The sequence below is a fragment of the Carassius carassius genome, chromosome 42 (assembly GCF_963082965.1).
Source record: "Carassius carassius chromosome 42, fCarCar2.1, whole genome shotgun sequence".
Lineage (NCBI taxonomy): Eukaryota > Metazoa > Chordata > Actinopteri > Cypriniformes > Cyprinidae > Carassius > Carassius carassius.
The window spans coordinates 26,711,114-26,732,493 of NC_081796.1; the positions used below are offsets into that span (position 1 = coordinate 26,711,114).

At 33.7% G+C, this 21,380-nt stretch overlaps 2 protein-coding genes across 2 annotated transcripts in view; both read right to left on the reverse strand.

The window, feature by feature from the left end:
- The window catches only part of LOC132124468 (nuclease EXOG, mitochondrial-like), a 344,294-nt gene that overhangs the window by 16,620 nt on the left and 306,294 nt on the right, over positions 1-21,380 (reverse strand). The gene's annotated exons all lie outside the window — the stretch shown is intronic.
- The window catches only part of LOC132124456 (activin receptor type-2B-like), a 22,334-nt gene continuing 1,206 nt past the window's right edge, over positions 253-21,380 (reverse strand). The window contains exons 2-10 of the mRNA XM_059535462.1: positions 8,114-8,321; positions 5,719-5,825; positions 4,607-4,755; positions 4,385-4,528; positions 3,707-3,850; positions 2,665-2,798; positions 2,328-2,581; positions 1,353-1,483; positions 253-520 (exon numbers count right to left, since the gene is read on the reverse strand). Coding sequence (XP_059391445.1) covers positions 329-520; positions 1,353-1,483; positions 2,328-2,581; positions 2,665-2,798; positions 3,707-3,850; positions 4,385-4,528; positions 4,607-4,755; positions 5,719-5,825; positions 8,114-8,321 — 1,463 coding nt within the window. The 3' untranslated portion in view covers positions 253-328. The remainder of the gene's footprint in view (positions 521-1,352; positions 1,484-2,327; positions 2,582-2,664; positions 2,799-3,706; positions 3,851-4,384; positions 4,529-4,606; positions 4,756-5,718; positions 5,826-8,113; positions 8,322-21,380) is intronic.

Genomic DNA, 21,380 nt, shown 5'->3' on the forward strand with positions numbered 1-21,380 from the left:
TGTGTAACAGTCATAATGATCCTCGCAGGATTTGCAGCACTGTTGGATCTTCAGAGGAACTGGTTTCTCGTCGCAGGCGATCCGAACAGAGAAAACCAGAAGAAAAGCGAGGAAAATCAACGGAATCGGCAGAACTGGAAAAGTGGAGGTACCTGCAACCTGTCAGCATTCATTTGTCGGCTCCTGAATGCGTGTTTAAAAGTCTTCAGGATGATACAAATACAGTAGAGAGGCGTGCTGGTAGTTACGATGACAATAATAATAATGAAGTTAAACATGTTGGGATAGAATAGCAGCGGCTGTAATGTGGTTGGAGGTTCTGTGAGGGTCAGATGCTGGACTCTTTAGGCGGCAGGTCCACGTTTGTGAGCGAGGTGACTGTAGAAAGCAGGTCTGAGGTAGTGATGCTCATCAGCCGGCGGATCTGAGAGATTCGCTCCTCCACGCAGCCGGCTGATAACCGCGCCTCGGCGTCGTGATCCCAGCACTCCTCGATCGTCTCGCACATCTGCGCCAGACCCTGCACACAGCGCAGCTCTCTTAACCGTGTTTAATACAAGTATATATATATATATATATATAAATAGATGGACAAACTTATTACAGTTAGTGGCTAAAGCAACAGCTTGTTAGCTGGATGAACAAACTATAGAGAAACAATATATATACATTTTATTTTACAAAAGCACAAGCAAATTATATATTTTTTAAAACGATATATATATTTTAAAATATTAAAGAAAATTTATAAAAGTAAAATTATACTAAAATAACACTACTTTTAAGTTCCCTAATATTTTAGATTTTTAGCCTTCAGTTTATTCATTTAAAATTTAAAATAATAATAATAAAACATATATATTTTTAATTTTAATTTTTTATGCCAGACAATTTTCACCACACTAAATATAAATAATAATTCAATTAAAAATACATAATTTATATTTATGCATTCCGCAGACACTTTTATCAAGAGCAATTTACAAACGAGGAACAAAAGAGGCCAAACATATCGGCAATTTACAATGACATGTGTATTAGAATAGGAAGCAAGCTTTATATTTTTTTAAATGTGTAAATAACAAAGTGATTTATTATTTGTTAATTACAATGTTTTATTTATTTATTGTATATAATTATAAGACTTGTTTGTAAACCTTAAGTCAATGTTTAGGTAATGGTGCCTTTACTCTGGAAATTAAAGTGAATTTTATGCATCTAGTTTATTATTATTTTTATGTTTGGAAGAATAAAATATTGTATTATAATCAGTCTAAGTATGTAGTTTATAAAAAAAAAAAAAAAAAAAATAGAAAAAAAAAATCCGATGATCCACAGAGAGCATCACTCACTGAATGTTTGAGCCAGCAGTCCTTAAACGCTGGCCGCATCTTCTTATGAACCACTGCATCCTGAAGATCCTCCAGAGACGGATGCTGGCCGATCTCCTCCTCAAACGGCAGCATGTACTCGTCTACAGGACCTGAGGGAACACAGCACACAGCTGGAAAGGGGGCGGAGCTTACATGCTCGGAACTGACTCGGATTGGTCAGATACAATGGATACACTTTTCCACTAATGAAGTAATTCATCATTGATGGATAACAAGATTTGATATTTAATAGACGGAATGCAATTTAAGAGACAATGTTAAAAAAGTATAATCTTTATGAAATTCACAACTAAGAAGCAGGGTTGTTATTATAATTAAAACTGAAATTAAAATCATTAAAAACAAAATAAATGTTAACTGGAAAAAAAAGCACTAAATAACACGTAAAACTTAAAATATAAATAAATAAATAAAAATATATAGGAATATTTTACAAAAGAATTTAAATCTATAAAAACACAACAGTTACTAAATTATGAACTAAAATAAGGCAAAATTTATTTTTTTAATATATAAATGTCAAAAAACTATATTCACACAAACAAAAAGATTTTATATAAAATTCAATGTAAACTTGATACAAACAAACAAACATTGACAATATTAAAATTAAAACGCATTCAAAACTATTATAGTCTCTCAATGATAATAATATAACCCATGCTTTCAAGTTCACAAATTTAGATTTCTACTTTTAAATTTTTAACCTTTTTAATATTTTACAAGAATTTGTTTTTCAAATACAACATAAACAAAAATTTTGTAAAAATTATATATATATATATATATATATATATATATATATATATGTTTATATATATATATATATATATATATATATATATATATATACATACATATTTATATATATTTTTTTCCGGTGTCAGAGTTGGGTGTCTGACAGGAAGCGGCTGTTTCATCACTTCCTCTCACCGTCAGCAGCTCTGCAGCGAGACACCAGCTCCCACAGCACCAGGCCCATGGCGTACATGTCTATCCTAAGGAAGGAGTCCCTCTGGAAGTTAATGGCCCCCTCCAGCACCTCCGGAGCCATGTATCTGTGCGTCCCGACCTGACCGTGTGTGTCCCCCGGCGGCGTCCCCGGCTCGAAGCGCACCGCCAGCCCCAGGTCCCCGAGCACCGCGCTCAGGTCGCTCTTCAGCAGCACGTTCCTGCTCTTGAAGTCTCTGTGGACGGATGCGAGCGGATGCAGTTACACCTCGCTGACTCTCAGCGGCTGACGGGGTGTGTGTGTGTGTGTGAAGCTCACCTGTGAGCGATGGCTGGTTTGGAGCGAGGCACGTCTTCGTGAAGATACGCCAGACCGCAGGCCATGGTCTCGGCGATGTGACACAGATCCGTCCAGCTCAGCACGTTCCCCTTCAGATGATCCGTCAGAGAGCCCTGACAGTCAACACATCACAAACACTTACTCTATCAATGCAGTAAGAACAAGAACAGCTAAGGCAAAACGTGATGCTGTTATAAATTCACTGTAAGCTACAGCTTCACGGGGATTTCTGCTTTTAGAAAACGGTTATTCCATATATGTAGTAAGGTTTCGCTAAATAAAACAGAGCAAATAAAGTGTAATGATATTAATACAAACAGTATTCTTTCACCGAACAATGTAGCTCCTCAGAAACAGCTGTGGGTGCAACAAAGTGGTTGCCGAGCAACACAGAAACATAAACAAAGGTGAATGTTACTTTGTAATTTACAACAGCTTTGAACGCAGCTCAGCCAATCAGAGTCAAGGAGCGGAACTATCTGCTGTATAATATTATATACCAGTTTCATTTTAATTTGATTTAAAGTTGAATTAATTTTGTTGTTCTTGTCATGTTTATTTTTGCATTAAAAAAAAAAAATGTCTAGATAAGTTATTAATTTAGTTATTAGTTTTTATTTTACAGTTTTAGTTTGAGTTAAGTATAAAATAAAGCATAACACTAATTTTTTTTTTTTTTGTAATTTTAAACCTACTTTATCTCATATATATCGCTTATCCAATGTATTATATTTATGTCTAATTCATACATTTTACTTTTAACCGTTCTATTTTAAGTTTACCTTTAGAGAAAGTTTGAGTAATTTTGTTGTGTTTTTTATTTTATTTTTAATGGCTATTTAGTTTTTATTTTTTTGTTTATTTCATTTTTTAATTTTATTATTATTTTAAAATTCTAAATGGTTTTAATTTTTTTTATAAATATGACAAAAAACAGATTTATATTATTTTTTGTATCTATGTATCTATCTATCCAGTTTTGTGTACGTTTGGCTCAAGTGTGATGACCTTTGACCCTCACCCGCTCATGAAACTCGGTGATGAGCCAGAACTCTGTCTCCAGGTTGCTTCCGTGTTTCTCGGCTCCGATGTAGTGCAGCAGGTTCTCGTGCTTCATGCCCTGCGTGGAGAACATGTCCCGCTCGTTCTGCCACGACTGCTTGTCCTGAAGATCACAGCACGCACACACACACACATCATCTAACCACACACACACAGACCTCAACTCTACTTGTGTGACACTTCAGTAGCCTCTCCATGATCTGCTACAGTATTTTATTATAAAAAAAAAAAACAACTTAATGTTAAATGTTAAATATATATATATAGTAATAATCATAATATAACAATATAACTACCGTTTTAAAAAAAAAAACTTAAAAAAACACATCTAAATAATATGAATAATAAATAAATACATTAAAACAACAAATATAAATTTTAAATTAATTAATTAATATTAATTTTAAAATATATATTTCTTAATCCATTACAATAAAAAAACAGATCCTGAAAAGTAAAAATTTTCACAGTTGTTTAGCAATAATAATAATAATAATAAAAAAATACATATTAATAGTATTCATAATATACATAAAAAAGAACTAACATTTAAAGAACGAAATAAATTCATCTAAATAAATAAACAGGCAGTTAATGCATTTGTTTCCCTCAAACACAACATGAAATGATTGTGAACCTGAATGGGGAAGATCTTCACAGCTACGTATTCATTGATCATCTCAGCTTTCCAGACGCAGCCGAAGCGTCCTCGAGCTTTAACCTCCAGCAGCTGAAGAGGCTTCAGACCCAGCAGAGGAGACGGAGGAGACGGACTCGGATCCTGAACACACAGAACACAGAACACAGCACTAGATGGAGCCACAGAAGCACACACAGCTGGAGCACATCACAGACAGACCTCGCTGAGGTCCACGTGTCCGTACGGAGGCTTGCGGTGCCGGTACATCCAGAAGCCCAGCAGCAGCAGCATCGAGAGCATCGTGACGGGCAGCAGAGAGTAAACCAACACGATCAGCAGCAGCGGCGCAGACGGAGGAGACTCCATCACTGACCAGAGACAACAACAACAACAGCCTTCTGTCACATCAGCAGCGCACCACACAACACACAGATCTCACTCGGACAGCTATACCAGAACTAGAAATAAATATCAAATTAAAAAAATAATCAAGTTCAATCAACAATCAATAAAATAAATGTCAAAAATAATAAAATAAAAAACAATAAATATACTGAAATTATACATAATTAATAAATTGCTAGAAATTGAAATAGAAAATGAGTAAATACAAAATAATTCAAATTAAAATTAAATTGAAAAAATATATATTTATTTTATTTTTATTTAATTGTATTGTATTGTTTTCAAAATAATAAATACACAAATTCACAAAATCACATAAAAATAAATTAAATAAAAATGCTAATTAAATGAAAATACAACTCAATATTTTAAAATGACAAAAATGAACGACTATGAATATATAAAATTGTGCATAAAAAATGTATCCATAAAATAAATAAATAAAATAAATGTAAAAGTATAATAAAAAATATTAAACAAATAAATATATATTAAAATTATACATCGATAATTAATTACCTAAAAATAAATAGAAAATAAGTCAATTAAAAATTTAATAGTCATGAAAATAAAGAAAACTCTTTGAATGAGAAGGTATATAAATATATACCATTAAAATAAAACTACATAAGAATTACAAATATATTAAAATGATACATAAAAGAATGCATTAATTAAAGATGACTACAAATGAAGATATATAAGTAAAATAAATGCATAATTTTTTTTTATAAAACATATACTGATCACAAACAAAAAAATAAATAAACACAATCATTGAAAATAAATAAATTAAGAAATAATAAATCAAAACGTACAAATAACGAAGTAAATTAATTAAAAAAATAAATGCACTTAATGCATTTGCCGTCACTGTTCAGTGTGAAACACAGCACTGAGGAGGTTTCTGATTGGTTCACTCTCACCTGGTCCAGTGATGTCAGGCAGGTGTGTGAACCTCTCGTTACAGAAGTCACCTTCACAGCAGCAGAAGAACACCTGAGGATTCTCCTCGGTGGCCACACACTCCTGTCTGAGACGCACGCACACACACGCGCACACGCACACACGCGCACGCACACACACGCGCACACGCACACACGCGCACGCACGCACACACACACACGCACACACACACGCGCGCACACGCGCACACGCGCGCACACGCACACACACACACACGCGCACACACACACACACGCACGCACGCACACAGGCGCACACGCACACACACGCACACGCACACACACGCACACACGGTCAAACAACTGGAAAACACTTCATCTCTGTCTGCTTCAGCATCTTCCACAACATATTAAAGGTAAAAGACACTTCATGAGGCTGAAGAATAAAAGAAATGTACAGTGTAACCTTCAGAGCTTAAAACATCCAGAAGCATCCTGACAATTAGTGATTAATATTAAAATAATTAAATACATTTATATTTAAATGATTTTTACTGAAAACTTATTCTTATTAAAAATAAGAATCCGCATTTTTAAATATTAAAATTATAAAGTAATGTGTTAAAAATAAATGCATTTGTACATAAAAAGTAATTAATACATTAATCATCTATTGAGGATAAATAAATAAATACTAGTCTATTCATCAACATGTTCTCTGAAATATCTTCATGACAAATACATTTGTTTAAAAAATAACTAAAAATAAATTAACACACACTGAATAATTGAAAAAAATTTGATAAAAAAAAAAACAAAGATTAAATATTAATAAATAGTAAAGGCATTAAAATAAATAAATGACATTTTATATATAAATTAAGTAATAATATTTATTTTAAAATAATAACGAACGTCTGGACAGTTTATTATTATTGTTATAATTGAATATATTATAGTTTTAGTTACAGCATTACATTTGCTCTGAAATGAGTTTATGAAATGCAAAAACTAAAATAATTTGGCGATACATCACATTAAATCACAATGTGTGTAATGATCAAGAAAATAATCCTAAAAGGGCCAAAAAGATCATCATTATCTTTATGCAAAACATTATCTTTTTTTTTCTCTTGAGAGTTTGGGCTGAATGTGGAGGTGAAGTTGGGATGTTTGTTCTTAATTTATCAGTACATTAGGAACAGATTTACAGTTCGGCAGTGAAACACATTGAATGAGAGCAGGTCAGAAGAGAGAAAGAGCGAGAGCAGATTGTGCTGATCATCAGTCTCTGTGTCTCTGTGAACACAGACCTGCAACAACAACATCACACCTTCACCTGATTTAGATTACTTTAAAATCATCAGACTAGTGACAATATATCTGGATCTGTATGTTTTTAATATATTTTATTTTTACAAATTTTATTTCTTAAACATCATGTCATGTTTATTTTCAAATCGTTTTTGTGTAATTCCCCTACGGTGCATGAAATGTGTTTCGACTTGACAGCTTTGTGCCGTCAAGCGCAAGGTTGAGGGTTCGATTCCCCGGGAACACATGATAAATTGATAGCCTGAATACACTGTAAGTTGCTTTGGATAAAAGCGTCTGCTAAATGCATACATTTAATTTAATTTAATTTAACTCCTGAAAAGCAGAACAAAAATGGAATTAAAAAATAATAATTAGAATTTAGAAAAATTAAATTTCTTTAAAGTGGAACAAACAAAGGGAATAAATAAATTTATATATATATATATATATATATATATATATATATATATATATATATATATATATATATATATATATATATATATATATATATATATAATTACTGTAAATCTACTGTACTGGAAAAAAAAAGAGAAAAATTTATATATATATAAAAATAATAATATTAAATAGAATAAAAAATACAAAAATATCTTAAATTACTGAAAAGCAGAACAAAAATGGTATAAAAATACAATAAAAACTAAAAAAAACAGAAAAAAGAAATTGAATAACTTTTTTTTTTTAATCTAACAAAAAAAACCTTATTATTATTATTATTATTTATTTTACTGCAGTGTTATTTTAGTATTATTTAAATACTACTATAGTTCTTAAAATTTTAATATATTTTATTTGAAATATTTTGACGTTTTATTTATAATTTTTTTTATTTACACACTTTATTTTTTAAATGTTACTGCACTTATGAACAGCAATGATACAGTGTTTCCATGGTTACCGCTGTAAACAAACCAGCGCTGCGCTTATGAACTTTAATATGCTTTATACAGAGGCACGATGAAAAGAAAACAAATAATCGAAACATTTTTGTAAAGACAGTACGTTCCCCTCAGACATATGGTTCGTGGTTGATGGTTCCATCACTAATGTCTAGCGTTAGCGTCTTAGCACTGACCTGTCGTAGCAGTTGAAGTCGTCTAGCCAGCAGCCCTTCTTGACGAGCTGGATGCTGCCCGAGCTGTTCCTCCACGAGGCGTAGCAGTGCGAGCGCTTGCCCTTCTCTCCCTCACAGCGCTCCACACCGCTGCGGTTCGTCTTCTCCACCTCCCAGTTAATGTTGAAGTACAAACACTCGTGCGTCTCCACCTCGGCATGACTGGGGCCTGAACAACACAGAAGACACGGATTTACTGATCGCAGAAACACCTGAGCTCCAGTCTCTCAGCAAACACAAACAACAACAGTATTAGTCTTACTATTAAAACGCAGGAAATTTACTAAATATCTACATGGAACATGATCTTTACTTAATATCTTAATGATTTTTGGCATCAAAGAAAAAGTGATCATTTTGACCAATACAATGTACGTATTGTTGGCTGTTGATAGAAATAAACCTGTGCTACTTTACACTACTTTTGTGCTTCAGTGTCACAGATATGGTTTGGGCGTCTCTGATTTAAGGAAGAGGACTTGGGCTTGTTTTATGGCTGCTTGATAATGTTTGAAAATATAAGATATAGATAAATCAAACATTTTAACATGAAAAACTATCAAATATAGAGTAAACAAAACAAATAAATAAACATTTGATAAAGATAAAAATACTTTATTAAATATATAATATTAACATTATATCAATGCATTATATTACAACAATAATATTAAATATTAAATTCAAATTAAATATAATTTAGAAAATAATATTCAGTGTAATTAAATGTTTATTGTTACATTTAATTTGAATTGTTACCATCTAGTTAACTAGAATGTTACATTTTTTATAAATGTTTGACAACGTAAGATATAGAAAATAAAAAATCTATATAAAATAAATTAAACAAACATTTGATAGATAAAAATGAACATTAATACTATATTAAATATATACTAAAATTGCAATTCATAATACTAAAATAAGAAATATTTAATTAAATAATTTATAGGAAAATAAGGAATTAAGGAAAATAAGGAAAAGAAGGAATTAAATAATTTTAATAAAATATTTATTTTTATTTAATATCAAATATTATCTAGTTAACCTGTCAGCTAAAATGGTTTCATAATGTTTGATAATGTAAGATATAGAAAATTAAATTAAAATGTTTTTAAAAAATGGAAAATAATAAAAAATTATATAAAAGCAAAAAAAAATAAATAAACGATAATGAATTGCTAAACAACTACAAGTGGATAAAAATACAGTTGTCAAAATCACAAAACAAAACGCAAAAATGAAGCATGCACTGACTCATAATTCATATTCTGGCACCTCATTTTTTTTTAAAACAAACTGCAATCTGAAACGTAGCCGGCCATTAAACTAAATCATGATGGAAAGAGAAAGCTTTCCCTGGAGTCAGATCAATGTAGAGTATGGCTGGAATAAAGACTGAACTGATGTGCTTATTATTATTCAAACATGATTCACAGCGATAACACACATCTCTCAACTGCAATCTGTTTCATTTATACTTCACTATCTTCCAAGAAGATCCATTTAGTGAATTAAGAGTCCAAACACACGCTGAAGATGGAGATTCCTTTGCATTACAAAACCCTCAATGCCTCAAACAGCATTTGCATTGCATTTGAGTGTGAGAGCGCGTCTGATGGCCAAAACGCCTGAACATGAGTGTTTTGCATGATAATTCGAGAGATAGATATGAGCCACAGTCTATACTCACTACTGCACACAACACAGAACATGCTAAAAACATGTCTGCGATTAGCACATACATGCACTTTAATACTGCTCTGATTCAGTGCTGCATTTACATTGATGCAGTTAGCAGAGGTTTTATCCAAAGCTACTTGCATTGCATTCATTACTTTCACGGCATGCTCTCTTTTAAACAATTTATGTATTATTTAAGTATAATTCATGTACTATGATAATAATTAGGAACTCTAAAATGTGTTTAAAGAACTGTCCTTACCAAAAAACATGGTTCTTATTTAAAACCGTTTTCTTGGAATTAGCATGAGCTCAGCAAACTCGCAAGGATTAGAAAGTGAGAGTCGGTTCTTTTTCTGAAAATAGATTAAATTTAATTTTGTAGGGATGTTTTGTTTTTTAAGTGTTTAACAACTTTTTAACAACTTGGTTACAACTTTGTTGCAAATTGTTACTAAAACAAAAACCTTCAAATTTACTTACGTAAATTGTTACTAAACACAAACAAAAAAATATGTTTAGAAAAAAAGTGTTTAAAATGTTTCTTTTTTAAAAAAAAATTGTTACAAGAAAAAAATGGAACGTTTCTGAACAAAAATATTTTTTTAAATAAAATTTTTTACTTGTGAGTTGTTACTAAAGAAAAAAACAATTTATTCAGAAAAATGTGTTTAAAAATGCACAACCTTGTTGAAATTCAGTGACTTTGCAAGGGGTTGAAACGGAGTAAGTTCTTATTTTAAAATATTCTGGAGCAGGATAATATTAATGACAAATGGGTAGTTAACGACACTAAATTGCGTTGAAAGTCTTTGGCGTTGTTTCCAGTAACGAATCTCTAGCACTACAGCAAAATTAACTTAAAAGAAAAGAACAAACCGCTCCAAAAGTACTAATCATAAAGAAGCATGGAATCAGAACGGCTGAATTCCTTATTATTTTTCCCAGTCACAGCAGACTAACATGATTTTTTTTTTTTTGAAGAAGAATTTGTTCAAATTACTAACCCATTTAACAAAGCACTTTCTTAATCTAGTTGTCATCTAGATATGACATTGCATATTACGAATATTGTTGGCCCCCTTGATGATTTTTGATCCTATTTTGTAATTCGCTTTGGATAAAAGCATCTTCTAAATGCATAACATCCAGTTTCTTGTTTTATTTTTGATTTGATTTTGGTGAACTGGTTCATCTAGCTCATGAAAAAGAACCAGTTCAAAAGTATGATTCGTTCCTGAACCAGACATAATGGTAATAATAATTAAATAATAATGTTCAGTTTCATGTTTAAATACATCTCAATATTTTTGCATTGGCTCTTGAAAAATCTTCAGAACTACAGCAAACTTAAAGAAAACACTTAAAGAATCATCAATTAAATCGTTAATGAAATAATGATTAAAGGCAAAATTAGAAAAAATTATAATATAGAAACTTAGAAATAAAATACTAAGTTATCTATAAAACAAAGATTATTGGAGTACGTTTTACAAGAAAATAGAAAAAATATTGTTTAATTTAATGTGTTACTTGGTGTTTTTCACCAATTTTACCAAATTAACAATAAGTTACATTTAAAATATTTACTTAATGTTCCACCATACCGATTTTAAAATATGAAAATTATTATTTTTTAAATGCCGTTTTCCTTTAAAAAAAAAAAAAAGCTCTTTGAAAAACATGAAGAGCAAAGAAATGCATTAAACATTACATAGATAATCTAGTTTGCAAGCCTTGCAACGCACAAATCAGACATTTTGTTCTGTCTGTTTCTATATTTAAATCACAAGTCAATCGTTGCATCTTTGGATTCAATCTTTCATTGCATTTGTCAAACTTTCTGAACCGTCTGAAAGTAGGCGAAAAACGGAGTGAAATTGTCTCACTGTCTTTATAAGCTAAATATAGGCCTACTGCATTATACACAATATTTCCTCATTTTATAGCGTTCCTGTAGCTCAATTGATAGAGCACTGCGTTAGCATCGCAAGGTTGTGGGTTCGATTCCCAGGTAGCACGTTAGGTAAAAAATTTTAGCCTGAATGCACTAAGTCACTTTGAATAAAAGCGTTTGCTAAATGCATACATCTGTTATATCGTCAGCAGAATAAATGCGATAATAACGCTAGAATATTCAATGCAGGATTATATTATGAAACTTTTTTTTACTTTAGAAAAACACACACTGATGAATCATTTGCAATAGACCGCGAACATTAATTAAACTCTATTTGCTATAATGCAAGTCAAGTCTAAATGATTAAGCCTGACTTTCATTCATCCTTCTTTGGCAATCTGTGGCCTTTTTAACCAGCATCCAACAACAAGTTCAGGCCAAATATCGAATTTTGTCATGCTAAAATAAATAAATGGCAGCTTGTCTCTAGAGGCTCGGAGAAAGACGTTCCCACGCTCTGGTGGTCATTGACGGGCCTCCGCTCGACAGGTGGTCACCGCTGGGTTTTACATGACAAAAGTGCGGCCCCCTTCACCCCGAGATCCACGTCACACACCGTCTCAGCCTTTTCTCACAGAGTCACAGCAACAATGACTGCAAACCACACTCCAGACTAATTATTCTGTTGACTTGAGCGATGCTTTGGGATACGACCTCCAACCAAAGAGACACAAACTACGTATCTGACTCGACTGGATGACTGTATTAAAATCAGTTAAGAGGGAAAAACGGAGATATAACCAATAAGAAGCTTCTGCAGCTACAAATTAACCATTTAAATCTACTTATCTTGGTTAATGTTCATTTACTATTGTTTATTGTTATACGTTTTGACGTAAAAAAATGTATATAAACCAAAATTAACATTAACCAAGATTAATAAATGCTGCACAAGTATTAATTATTGTTAGTCAATGTAATAGCTAACATGAACTAAGGTCAACAACCTTGTTACGGTTACAAAACAAATGTAAAACAGTTAAAAAAATAAATAAAAAACGAAAACGTGTACTTTTTAAAACAAAACATTAAAATGTGTTTAAATATGTTTAAAAGTGTAAAAGAAAAAAAAGTTAAAAAAAAAGTTTACAATGTTTCTAAATATAAAAATTTATTTAATTTGGAAAAATGTTAATTTGTTTAAAATATTAAAACCTTATTACAATTATATATATATATATATATACACAAAAAAAATTAGAGACGTTTTCAAATGTCTTTAAATTGTTTAACTAACCTTTTATTCAAAACAAAAAAAAGTGTTGTAAAATGTTGGAAACATAAAAATGTATTTAAAACAAATAGTAAATTATTAGCCTACTTAATTAAAAATGTAAAAACTAAACATAATTTTTTTTTTTACAACAAACACGTTTACAACCTTATTGGAAAAAAGTGAGAGAAAAAAAATGATTTTTTTTTTTTTTTTTTTTTTTTGAAACTGTAATTAGGATCAATTCTTGCTGTTGCTTCTTCAGAAACCCTAAAACAATCATCAGGGAAACTGAATAATTCATGAAATTTGAACCAGAATCATGAAATTCCTTCCACTTCCCATCTCTGGCTATTAGTATGCGCTTCGCAAACTCTTCCAGCGCTAGATATTTTTACTCTCTCTTTCCTGGACGCTCGAGGCAGGATTGAACCCCTTAGGGCCGCTGATGTCTGGCGACAGCTGGATGTCAAGACGGAGATGAAGAGGTCACGAGAGGAGCCTGGGAGTCAGGATTATCCACACATTCCTCCATCTGGAGCGCAGAGGAAGCATCTGCCCCATCTCCATCACAAACACCCCAATAATGACTCCTCAAACCGAGGAAGAGACGTCTGCTCATGGATCTTCTCTCTCAGGTGGAAACACCAACAGCTTTGAGTGATCACAGAGGTCAGAACGCATGCTTAAAATAATTAATTTACCCTTAGGAAACAAACACTGCTGAAAAACAGCCTGCACACATACATCTGGGAGCTCACAATATCATATTATAGTTGAAAGCTGCTACAAACTAGGGATGGGCGTTTTCCACAAATATCACATTCGGATATTTGAGCTCACAAAAAACGAATATTCGAATATTCGTTTATTTAAATTAAGTTTAATGAGTCAGACGTTATTTTTCAGCAACATTTGTTTTCGTCATTTTGAACAAGCTTACAATAAGCTTGAACATTACACATCGTGTTTTGTAGCTGAAAACCTTTAACAATGCGTGCAAACAAACAAAAGTACAGATTAAAAGCAAAAAAAAAAAAAAAGTGAACAAAGAAAAAACGTTAAGCAGCCTGCAGCAATTAGGCTATTGTAAACAGAATGTAGCTTACACTTAACTTTTAAACTGTCAGCAAATCTTTTTTTCTTTTTTTCTATTGTTTCAAATGTTCTTGTTAAGAAATACGGGCATGTAAACATGATTGGGGGAAAGTCGGCTCCTGTTAACAATAAGGCCAGCCGCGGAGAAAACGCGCTCTGACGCACAGACGTTGGCGGGACTCACAAATAACGGTGTGCTAAGAGAATAAGTTTTGTGAAGCGCTTCGTGTTTTGGTTTCACCACTGAATGGGATCCTCATCTGGTGGAATACATGGCTCCAGCAAGAACTGTTCCCACTCGTCTCGGCTGGACTCTCTGTAATCATCGCTGAAGAACTGGCTCAGCCTTTTCCGACGAGTGGGCATTGCATCCGCTTCATCGTGGTGACTGCATCCGCACCACTCGCATCAAGGAAAATGTTCTGATAATGTTCAAAAAAGTTTTTTTTTCTTACTTCTCTCATGTTTTCATCGAGAAACCTGAGATGTTTGTGCCGAGGGTCTAGGGCAGACGCGAGAAGAGGAGTTTTCACTGCATTCTCCAAGTTAGCGGTGTTTATTCGTTGCTTGAGAGATGCTGCAACAATGTTCTTGGATCACTTTCTGTGATTCTCCACGGCATATTTGAAGTACTAGAAGACCACAGTTCTTTTAGGGGGCGTACACATATTGCGTCTTTTGCATGCTCAAGTTCATTATTTCCAATGTAGGCGCGCTGTATGCACGCTCATAATGGAAGCGACGTGGTCGCGATGCGCACGCAGTGCGACGCGGTCCTGTTTTTTCCAGGCGCGTCCGCACAGCATCGAGTTAAAAACATCTCAACTTTCAGAATGCCACAAGCGCACCGCAGGTCATGTGACAAGAACTAAACATTTAGCTTCATCCTTTCCTGTAACAACGTTGAAAGCTCAGCCAAGATGAAGGAACAGCTGATCATAGCTGTATATGTATTGCCATTTTGAAATAAATTTAGTATCAGAGCTACTGAAAGCGATTTTTTTTTACTGAAAGCTTTGGAAAGAAGGAGAAAGCGGCGCGCATAGCCTCTTCCACGCCTTATTAGGCGCGATATGTGAATGGCCCCTTAATCATTCATTAATTATTTTTTGCTTGCATACACCTTCAAATATGCCGTGGAGAATCACAGAAAGTGACCAAATTAGGTTTTATTGTGAACTTTATTTTTTTTTTTTTTTGCGAAATTCGAATATCATTTTTATTTATCGAATAATTAGAGCAGAACGAATATTCGAATGTTCGACTATCCGTGCACATCACTACTACAAACTATTCGAAACGGTATCGAAGTCTAGGTATTGGTATTGAAAACTTCATTTTCAGTCATAACTCAGTTTAACTAGTGAGCTAGAGTATTATAAGTTCACTTATTTAGCGGATTTATCACTCTTGCACAAAGCTGTGCACATGTGCTCAAGACATTTTTATTTATTCAATATTCTGGATAATTTGATCAATGTATTCCTACAGAATTGCACCCAAAAATCAATGCTTTTAAGTGCATGAATCACATGCAGATTTGGCGTTTCATTATTCTTAGCTCAGTACTTGAGGAATTGTAATCACCTATTAACATAACACAGTACATTGCTCTAAAAACACGTAAATTCAGCGTCTGCAGTCTCATTTAAGAACTAGAACTGCTCTGAGAGTCACTTCATGAGCATTTGACTGTTTGATTTGAGTAAAACTAGCCTCACATCACATACACAGAACTTTAAAAGGTATTCACGGCAACCTGTCAAAATAAAAGTCCGGTTTAATTTGAAGACATTGTGCCTATTACAGTTTATCAGTGGAATGTACATAGCCTACTATTATCACTTAAATGAAACAAACATTATTTTTTTAAGGATTAATCACACATTTCTTCCATGTTTTAATTTTAATAGTAACTCCCATTTGTTTGCCAAAGAAAATAAAGTTTGCTTTTAAAGATTTATGAAATTAATGTTTTATGCGTTCATTTGATAACGAGTAAAAAACAATTTCTAAAGGGGAAAAAAATTCATAAGGCTACTTTAAGAAAAAAAGTATTAAATTAAGTTGTTTTATGCATTTAAATAATTAGACATGCTAAAACACAGAATTTGGTAACAATAAAAAAAAATATGGTGAGAAAAAAAATAAAAAAATTCATAGGGCCCTAAACATGTAATTCTTGTTGAAAAAAAAAATTATATATATATATATATATATATATATATATATATATATATATATATATATATAAGAGCTGCAACTAACGATTATTTTTTCTGTCGACTAATCTAACGATTATTTTTATTACAATAAATAATTAATCTAATGTTCTTTTTTTAATTAGCTAATGAATCTTTTGGATAACTTTACAAAAAAAATATAAGTACAACTTCTAATATAATATTTCAACCTTTATTCATTTTCAACCAATGTGGTTGAAGTTTTTACAGTATACAAAAATAAAGAGGCAAAGAAAATTATTTTACTATGGTAAATATGAGTTTATGATAGCGTTTATAATTAAACCACAGTAGCCATTAATTTACAGTTGTCTGAGATGTCATGAAATGTTCTTTAGCATCACAAACCATAAAATGTAGTCAGGGTTGTTATGGTTTAGCATGGTTTCCAGAGATCTGGAGCTGATTCGGGGTAGCTCGGTGGTTTGTGACTGTTGTCTCACGGCGCGCTGTCTTTTAAGGGGCCGTTCACATATTCACAAGTTCGTTATTTCCAATGTAGGCGTGATGTGCGCGCTCATAATGGAAGCGATGCGCTCGTTTTTTTCCAGGGGCATCCACACCGCATCTCAACTTTTCAGAATGCCGCGAGCGCACCGCGGGTCATGTGACAAGAACTTAACCAATCAGCTTCATCCTTTCCCGTTACAATGTTGAAAGCTCAGCTAAGATGAGGGAATAGCTCATTGTAGTTGTATATGGATTGCCATTTTGAAATACATTTAGTAGCAGAGCTACTGCAAATTTTAGTGCTGCAAATCCATTTATCCTTTGCTGAAATTTCCGCGTCTTCATGGAGAGAGCGCGTCATGGTTGCTTAGAAACGACAGATGCCCCAGAGGTGCAACTGGAAAGAAGGAGAAAGCGGCGCGACAAGTGTTTTCCACACGTTTTTTGGCGCAATATGTGAACGGCCCCTAACGTGTGTTCGAAACCCGCGCCAACACAGACTTACTTTATTTTTTATTTTATCCTTACTTCAGCCGCTACAGGTGATCATACCAATAACTTGTAATCTTTTTAGGAATATCAGCAGAGACCTGAACCAGGAAGTTGGTCACCAGATCACACGGTAACCAGTTAAACTGTAACACCGGAGAGCGCCAGGATGTTTTCCTCTCCCATTTGTGCTGCCGTGGTACACCATATCGGTTTTGCAAAGGGAACACAGGGCCATTTTATTTGGCCTCTGTTTAAAGTATTCCCATACTTTTGATAACAGTGGTCTCTGTTTTTGTGATATAATGCAACTTTCTCCATTTCCAGTATGCCATTACGCGAGATGTAAACAGTGTGACGCGCTGTTTACCTGCCATGCGGCACGTTCCAGATAAGAGTTATCTGTGCATGTAAACAAACGGCACGGTGAGAACAGTGAAGGGTTTCTGCAGCATGTGCCTGCAACCGCAATCATGATTGCCTCATTTAACAAAATAATGAAATCAGCAACAATAACAAACCTGGGAAATTAGCCGAGACTTGCCAAGCAAGCAAGCATTTCATTTGCAATTACACAAATGTAAATATGACACTCATTGGACTCCTTCATCCGAATGAAACACGAGACCCTGGAAACATCCCTCAGAGAACAACCACATGAGCATCACAGTCGTTCAGCCTTTAACGTTTTAATTCAGTCTGAACTCAATAACAGCCCTTCTCCAGCTCATAAATGAAGGTTTATCTTTTTTTAAAGCTTGCATGCATGCACATAAATACATACAAATAACACCCAATATAAATATTAAATAAGGCCTGAAATACAACAAGCTGGCTTTTTTTTCATTCCAAGGAGTCACTAAAAAACAACAACAACATGAAGCAGATAAATTATCCAGATTATGTTGTTTAAGAAATACTTCAGTTGAAAGTTAAAAAACTAATGCTGGACGATACGCAATATGCAACCAAACAAAAACTTTGAAATACCAAATTACTATTATTAGTCTCTGGCATAAACAATAATTTCAACTGTTTAATCTTGTTATAGGATGATCAATCATTTCTAAATTCAAGCAAAATCTTTCAAGCAAGTTTGCCATTATGCAAATATATTGCACCTATATTTTGCATGAACATAAAGATAGAAATCACCCAACATGAAAATAAAACAAACAACAAAAAAGGCCTGAAATACCATATTGTATAATATGAAATTGAGTCCCCAAATCAATGAGAAAACCATGAAGCAGATCAATTATCCATAAGATACCACAGATAAAATACCAAACACAAACACAAACATGCCCTGAATAAAACAGATAGATCATTCACTAAAGACCTTGAAAAGCAAAGTTCACAAGTGCTGTCGAAGAAATGCATCCGGCAAAAGCAAATATCTTTTTCAACACACACACAAATGCTGACATACCAAAAAAACACTATTGATTATAAACCTCTGACAGAATTATTGCTATTTGCCAAGCCAGGCATCATAACTATTAATGCCAAAGCTAGTTAGTTCTTCTTTTAAATTCCAGACTTAAACAACACAAAAAAGCTATTTCTTGATTGTTCTTAATTGTTGGCACAATCAATCATTCCTGTTGGGGATGATCCATCATTGCTTGAAATCATTTCTAAATCCAAGTACAAGCTTTTGCAAAGGGTTCAAAAACTACCGTCCAATAGTTTCTGCAGTGAAAACCATGCTTTTAAATAAATCTCTGTTATTGCTAATATTGATCTTATGCATCATTGAAACGCGGCGCGAAATCACTTTATGTTGTGCACTGTGGGTAATAATCTGGACGGCCGAAGACATTCTGTCTGAACACAACCAGTTTGATCTTCATTTATCAAACAGCTCTGAACTGAACCGTGGGTTTCGAGTATCTGCAACAGATTGAAAGTCAAGAGGAAAACACACATTCATGAATTCAACAACTCTCAACGTCCAGAGCCAAAAGTCAATTATGGGCAATTTGAGCAAATCCCAGCATCCCATCTCTGTAGGAGAATATTTCACTTCCTAATGCAAAGATCTGACATGAAACAAAGCACCAAACACGAGAGGAATTGTCGAGGGTCTAGCAGACGTTGCTTTCTGTGTAAAATTGATGCTAACAGATTCGTATAAAGACAACACAATGCCCTCAACATGCACTTGGCTGTTTTACATAATCACAAACTATGTTTAATGGACTCAAATAAAACGGAACACAATCTGCCTTTATACCTCAAACAACACATGCATTGAAAATGAAAATTCAACTACTGCTAACTTCCACATATTTGACACGCTCCCAAATGGAAAAGTTGCATTTCAATGAAAATCTTTGGTAATTACGACAGATGATGGATAAACCAGACAATTTTTGACATTTAAGATATTACTGGCATTGCCTGTTGACCGATTCATTAACAAATGTACATTTCAGAGTGCATGGATTCTGCTTAAATGCAATCATTTAATTTTATCCGACACAGTAAACATTATGCAAGGAGTTGGTGAGAAATCTTACAAATTCAATGCAACATGATGCAACAAGTTCTCTCAGTGATTTCAATGGTTTCTTAACATCAAAAAAACACAATAATGAGATACTCTCAGCAAAGAGCCAAACAATTATCTTATAACAGTCATCGCACCGTTTATTCATGCTGCAATGCATGCTGGTATCTCACAAACCCTTAATTCTTCAATATTGTTTAATATGAAATTGTTTGTTCAGACAACTGTGTTTAACTAGTTGAGATAACATTTGGCAAACATGGGTTTTATAGGAATTCACATTTCTTTCCATAAACTGAAAAATATGGATTATGTACTTGCTTTTTTACAGTGTATGCATGTACAGGATTCTACGCAAATATAAACTTTCTATAGAGCATTAAAAACATAATTGCCAATAAAGCTCTTTCTGATTCTGGTGCTAATGATTGACTTGGTAAACATGTGAGAAAAACACATACTGTTGCTTTAAATCCAAGTTCTTGCTTCAGGTGACCATCCTCTATTTCTCACCCCCCCCCCCCCCCCCCAACACTCTCTCTCGCTCTCTCGATCTCTCTCTCTTGACCAGCCCCCCCACCCATGCACCACAGCTCACATCCATATCAAAGCATGCAATCGGCCGTATTTCCCTCTGGATGATCGTCCACAGCTTTCGGCACTGATGATTGGAGCGCTGACAGACTCTACGGTGGTCATTTCAGTCCAGGGAGGTATTCCAGTCACCAGCAACCCCCCCCGACCCACACCCCACCGTTCAAACACACAAAACCCACCAGACACGGAGCATCGGTTTAATTTGTTTCCACCAATAGAAGGCTGTTTCAGCGCCACACCACCCTGCTTTTCTTTTTATGGAACCGTGCCCGCCCAGGAATCTTGGAATGCTCTACGAGAAGACTATTACACAACACACACACACACATTAATGAGCTCTCGCGGCATCGCACACACATTCAACAAGCCTGTCGCCAATGACAGAAACACAATTCACCTTCAATTCAGAAGGAGAAGCTAAGACACTGAAGGATTCTGAACGACTGTTTGCAGCGTAAAGCCATTTTCATGACAATTAAACTAAGTTTTCCCAAAATTCTCATGATTACAATGCAAAAAATAAATAAAAAATAATATATATATATATAGGATCTCTAAAGCTGCTTTCAAACCTTTTTTCACTCTTGCAAACCAATGCTGTCAAGCCTAAAGCGAAGTTCTTGGGGTTTTGGAGAAAAATACAACCCTGACCATTTGTTGTCCTTCTTTTAAAAGATGGTAGACCAAAGGAGGATTGATGGTTAAACTAGTTATGAAGCCAACAACCACAACATCAAAACATCTGAGAAACAAAACCTCAACATAAAGATATACACCCCTCAGAATACATTCAGGTCCATTTTGACCCAGAAGAGACAAGTAAATGAATAAATTCTAGTAAGGACACGAAACTTTGTAAATGTTTTAAAACCCTCCAAATAAAATGTATTATTTTTTTAAGAAATGTTACCATTTATGGAAGAAGTTTTATTCATTTTGGAGTTATATTAGTACCAAAAAATAAATTCTGTAAAACATAT